Source organism: Terrapene carolina, unplaced genomic scaffold (assembly GCF_002925995.2).
Source record: "Terrapene carolina triunguis isolate 2854851 unplaced genomic scaffold, T_m_triunguis-2.0 Scaffold517, whole genome shotgun sequence".
In the NCBI taxonomy this organism is placed as follows: Eukaryota; Metazoa; Chordata; order Testudines; family Emydidae; genus Terrapene; species Terrapene triunguis.
The window spans coordinates 4,534,355-4,540,346 of record NW_020664868.1 but is presented as its reverse complement, the minus strand read 5'-3'; the positions used below and the strand labels follow the sequence as shown (position 1 = coordinate 4,540,346).

Sequence of the window (5,992 nt, the reverse complement as noted above, 5' to 3'; positions counted from 1 at the left end):
GGCAGGGTGCCCAGTGATGGTGGGGGGGTGTTGCAGTGAGGCATGGAAGGTGCAGGGGAGCTGGGCGATTTGAGTCCGGGGGCTGGCAGGCTGGGGGGAGGCCCTGGGTGTGACTTGCGGGCAGGGCCGGCTTTAGGCCAATTCCACCAATTCCCCCGAATCGGGCCCCGCGCCTAAGAGGGCCCCGTGCCCAGTGGCAGGGCCACCCAGAGTGGGGGGCAAGTGGCAGAGAATCCCTTCCTTGGCTAGAGGCGCCTTTTTAATTTTTACTCACCCAGCGGCGTTCCGGGTCTTTGGTGGCACTTTGGCGGCGGGTCCTTCAGTGCCACCGAAGACCCGGAGCGAGTGAAGGACCCACCGCCAAAGACTAGGAGCGCGGCCCGGTGAGTACAAGCCCCACGTGTTTTTTTTACGTGTTTTTTTTTTTTTAGTCATCCCTGTCGGGGCCCCGTCAAAACTGTTCAAATCGGGCCCCGCACTTCCTAAAGCCGGCCCTGCTTGCGGGTGCCCAGAGCCCTTGGAGAGGCAGTAGCCACACCAGCGCTGGCATCTCCCCTCCACTGACTCTGGTGGGGGCAGGGAGAGCCCCTTTAATTCTCACTGGCTCTTGTGCTCTGTTCTCCATCACCCTAGCGGGGTCGTGCAGCGCAGGGGGACGCAGTGGGAGGGCGCCCCCCCGTTCGCAGCCACTGCCTGTATTGGGGACAGGATGCCTGGGGAGCCCTAGTCACGGAGCAGGGCCCCGTTGTGCTCGGCGCTGTACGAACACGAGGAAGGAGACAGCCGCTGGCTCGAGACCCAGACCGCGGGACCCCTCTGCTGTTGCCTGGATGGTCTGGGTCCGTTCCTGGTGCGGGGTGTGTTTTGAACGGTTCCTTGGATTCCAGCGCTGTTCCTTTCCGCAGCTCGGCCACAAGCCCCGGAGCCTCTCCAGCAGCCAGGTGAAGCGGCTGGCCTCCCTGGTGGACCTCCAGCGCCTCTGGGGCTCCTTCCTGAAGCCCATGCTGATCGAGCGGTACCCGGGCAGCCCGGGCAACAGGAAGGTGCGGCAGGTGAGTGTGGGCTGTGGCCTGGCGAAGCCTTGGGGATGTGTGGTCCTTGTGCTGTGCTGGAGATTGGGGCGCATCCCGGGCTCTGAGGACACCCTGGAATGTGGGACCCCAGAGGAAGCTCGGGCCCTGCACACCCCAGGGGTTTGCCCCAGCTGCAGCCAGCGGCTCGAGGCCAGGAATTGCTCTGGGGCAGCTTTGTCTGTTTCAGGGTCTGGTGCAAACAGCGGCTTTGCCTCCCTTCACCCGGGACCCTGGGCAGTCACTGCCATTGGTGCGAAGTGGGTGCGAGAGACCCGCTAACTCAGTGTCCGCAGGGCACTGGTGTTTGTAATTGCACGAGGGAGAATCCAGCCCCAAGGAGCGACAGGGCCCTGGCTGCAATGGGGGCAGGGTTAGTCTGCGGCCTTGTCTACACTACACAAGCTCCAGATATGGCCGTACTGGTATAGCTGTCCTCCGGCACCGCCCCCTAGTGTAGACGCAGTGGACGCTGACAGAAGAGTTTTGCCCATGTAGGAACAATTTCCCTGAACGACACTTCCATGGCAGCTGCATCTACACTGGGGGTTTTGGCAGCCAGGGGCTGGTTTTTTTTTCTTTCCACAACCCAAACAACAAAGCTATGCTGGGTTTGTGGAGTCGCCCTGGCCTGAACTAGAGATGCAGAAGATCTTTGGGGTTGGGTCTGCTGCACCTCTTGGGGAAGCTACACTCGCTTTGAAGTGGGTGCGGAAAGCTCAGTGCATTTTGGAAGCGTCTGTGCGAACGACATGTCCATTGCAGACCCAGCATGCCGAGGTTCAAGCCGTTGAGAATCGGTTTTCCCGTTCTGCAAATATTTTTGAAAGTTCCAAATAGTTTCCTGTCTCGAATCAGGACAAAAATCTCGGGTATTTGCAACCCCCCAAGACCGTTTCTTTGCCAGTTCGGGTCAATGGAAACGGTTCGTTTTGATCAGTTTGCCATGTTTAATTTCAGTGTTGACCTTTTTTCAGTCTGATTAGCCGAAATTTCAGAACAAAACGTTCTTGGTTTAACCCAGAAAACGGGACTGTTTGAAGCGATCGAAACGTTTTATGTGGACAGTTGGAACATTTTTTCGAGGCGGGAGCGTCGTCGAACCTGACCCTGTTTCGCAAAATTTGGATGAATTGGTGTTTTTTGACGGAAAAACGATTTGTCAGAAATGTCCCAACTGGTTGGGGGGGGGGGAAGAAGGGAGAGGACACTGGGGATTGGGCTGGTTTTCCCCCACCATCCGATCGCCTGATGGACGGACCCTGAGGCAGGATGTGGGGGACCCTCCAAGCCCCTCAATTAGTGAAGCCTGGCGATTCTCCTGCCCTGTGGAGATGGCGCCAGGGGGTGGAATTGCAGCAGAGAGGAAAGACGGGCTGTGGGGTAGTGGACCGTTGGGAATGTAGACAGCGGGGAGCTGGTGACCATGAAACCAGCTAGGTGCAAAGGTCACGAGATCCCTAGATGGGTTTCTGGGGCGGAGCTCATGGTGCACGTTGGTACCAATGGTGTGGAAAATAGGAAGGAGGCTGGGGTCGAGGCCTCAGTACCAGCTTTCTCGTAGAGGCTACCGGTTCCAGGCAAGCAGAGGGGACTTCAGAGTCTCGTCGCTTGATGGAGAAGGTTATTTCAACTTCTAAGCGCCACTTTGGACTAAAGAAGCGAAGTCGCCGAGGCGTGAGAGACAAAATATTGTCTTGGATCCAAAACTGGCCAAGAGGCAGGAAGCAAAGAGCTGATTCAGGGCATGTCTACACTGCCATGAAAGACCCGGGGCGTGGCTGCAGCTGGCCCGGCTCAGCTGATGCGGGCTGAGGCTGTGGGTTTATAAAACTGCCGTGCAGATGTTCAGGCTCTGGCTGGAGCCCGGCTCTGAGACCCCATGAGGAGGGACGGTCTCAGAGCCCAGACTCCAGCCCGAGAGCAAACATCTACATGGCAACTTTTAGCCCTGCAGCCCGAGCCCGAGTCAGCTAGCCTGGGTCACAGTGTAGACTGTTCCCTCATCTATTGATTGTGTATTAATTACATTGATTACTTATCTTCCCAACCACCAGGCTGAGGTTTGGTGGGTTCCTGGCCCAAGATCAGGCCGAGTGTGGTTAGAATGACTAAGACCCGACGTGCATGGTTGCGACCTAAGTTCCCTCCAAGCCGCGCCGCCGACATCTGTATTTCCTCACCCTACTAGTGTCAGGGTGCCCTTCTCCCATAGTTCACTAGGCCTTCTACCTCAAGCTTATTAGCATATATGTTAATTAGTTAGCATTGAATTCCTATGGTTGGACAGCTGCTGATGTTCCTGTCTTAAAACATCTCCAGCTGGTGGTTACCTGTCAGCTGTTCAGGCATTCCAGCGTTCTGTCCTGTGAGATCTTGGTCTGGTTACTCCTGATTAGCATCGTACGCTGAGGCTTCTTGGCCCGCATGCCTTGTTTAGCTGCGCTATTGTCTCTCAGGCCAGAGGCTTGTATGCTCATTGCTTTATACCTGTGCCGTACCTAGCAAATACCTGTAGGCCACAAGCCATACCTCACGTGGTCAGTTTCAGTCATGGCTAAAGGTCCTGTGTTGTTTAATATCTTTGTTAATGATCTGGAAGTTGGGGTAGTAGCGAAATTATTGAGGGTAGCCAGGAGCAGAGAGGGCCGTGAGGGATTTCGGAGAGACCCGAGCCAGCTAGCTGAGGGGAGGGATAGTTCAGTGGTTTGAGCATTGGCCTGCTAAACCCAGGGTTGTGAGTTCAATCCTTGAGGGGGCCACTTAGGGATCGGGGGCAAAATCAGTACTTGGTCCTGCTAGTGAAGGCAGGGGGCTGGACTTGATGACCTTACAAGGTCCCTTCCAGTTCTAGGAGATGGGATATCTCCATTATAACAAAAAATAACAATAACAAATAACAATAGCCTGGGGGGTGGGTGACGTGATGCCGATGGAATTCACTGGTGATGGGCAGCGTAACACACGCTGAATGCAAACTCCTCCGGCTCTTCCCGGGTGCTAACCCAGCTGGATACGCTCAGGAATGGCCCCCATCTCACATGGGATAGCACCGAACAAAGGGGGTCCAGAGACCGGGGACAAGATCGAGCAGAGCCTGGAAAACCTCTTGGGTGTAGCTGGGACCGATCGGGATCGTGACTCTGGAGTGGGATGAGCGAGAGGGATCATGGCAGCAATCTTTCCAGACCAGTCGTTACTTGATAGGGGAGATAGGATGCTTCTCTCCTGCGCCTGGAAGGGGACGTTCCAGGGAATTAAAAGGTGGGTGTCACGGAGTCCCCGGGCGATGCTCTGGAACTGCTCCCTACGAAGCCAGTCAGGACTCTGGTGAAGTCTCCTCTCTGTGAGCAGACTGTCTTCAGGGCAAGAAGCTCACACGGCTTCCACCTTCCTGGGTCTGACCTTGGAGCATTCAGCATCCTCTGCCCCTCCGTGCGCTTCCCACAGCGAGTCCGCCCAGGCGGGGTCCTGGGGAAGCCAGAGGGTCCTGCACCCCAACTTCGTAGTCAGATGTGACTCTTAGCCAGCCAGTGAAACAGAGGTTTATTAGATGACAGGAACATGGTCTAAAACAGAGCTTGTAGGTACAGAGAACAGAATCTCTCAGCCGGGTCCATTTTGGGGGGCAGTGAGCCAGACACCCAGGTCTGCACTCACTCCACGTCCCCAGCCAGCTCCAAACTGACTCACCCTCCAGCCCTTCGTCCTCTGGGCTTTCTCCCTTTCCCCGGGCCAGGAGGTCACCTGATTCCTTTGTTCTCCAACACCTTTAGCTATCCCCTTGCACGAGGGAAGGGCCCCGGCCATTAGTTGCCAGGAGACAGAGTGTCGGCCATTTTTGCACACTGGCCTTTATCCCACCACCTAGAGACTTAAGAAATGCATAGGGGAAACTGAGGCACCCCTACAATATTCAGAGGAAACATTAAGAACTGTCCCATTTCGTCACAGTGGGGGAGTCAAATCTGGTAAAAGGAAACACTGCTTCCTGTGATGTGTGATTAGCCAGTGGAACTCACTGCCACCGGAATTCACCGGGGCGGAGAACTTACTAAGATTCTCAAAGGAACAGGACATTTGTATGGAGAACAAGGATACCCAGAGCGGTGGGTGGTCAGTACCTACAATCTGGTGGAGAGGGTGAACCCGCGCCAGGGCTCGAGCTGGTCTCTAACTCCGGATGAGCCCGAACGTGGGAGGCAGATCATCCCACGGCTGTTACTGCAGGGTTCTGTCGCCTTCCTCTGAAGCAGCTGGTGCTGGGCACCGTCAGAGGCAGGATGCCAGGGTAGGTGGCCGCGGCTCTGATCCTGTCAGGCAGCGCGTGGGGTCCGTCTCGGCGCATCCTAGCCCCATTGCACTGGGCAGATCCCTTTGGAGATAGTGAGCATCTTGCCGACCCTGCCCCTTGCCTTAGAAGGGTGAGACTGTCCCCCCCCAGGCCTCCCTGCTGATATCCCCAAAACCACTGCCCCCCGCCCCCGCCCAGACAACACCCTGACGGCTTTTCCATCTCGTTCCAGTTCATTGTGGATAGCCTGGCCACGCTGGCTGCGGGCTGGCGGGTAGAGCTGGACGCCTTTGAGGATCGGACCCCGCGAGGTATCGTGAGCTTTGCCAATGTAGTGGCCACGCTGGACCCCGCTGCCGGGCGGCGCTTGGTCCTGGCCTGCCACTATGACTCCAAGTACTTCCCCCGCGACCGGCAGGGCCGCACCTTCCTGGGGGCCACCGACTCGGCCGTGCCCTGCGCCATCCTGCTGGAGCTGACCACGGCCTTGGACGCAGAGCTGCTGAAGGCCAAGGAGCAGGTGAGTGCTTCCAAGGTTGGGGGTTCTACTCTTGGCTTGGGGAAAGGAATGGAGTCTAGTGGGTAAAATCAGCGGGGGCTGGGAGCTAGGACTCCTGGGTTCTAGCCC

General features: G+C 56.8%; 1 protein-coding gene across 1 annotated transcript in view; it reads left to right on the top strand.

Moving 5' to 3' along the window:
* Positions 1–5,992, top strand: part of QPCTL (glutaminyl-peptide cyclotransferase like) — a gene marked incomplete at its 5' end in the record, with an annotated part of 42,230 nt that overhangs the window by 323 nt on the left and 35,915 nt on the right. The window contains 2 exons of the mRNA XM_026658793.2: positions 906–1,052; positions 5,597–5,884. Coding sequence (XP_026514578.2) covers positions 906–1,052; positions 5,597–5,884 — 435 coding nt within the window. The remainder of the gene's footprint in view (positions 1–905; positions 1,053–5,596; positions 5,885–5,992) is intronic.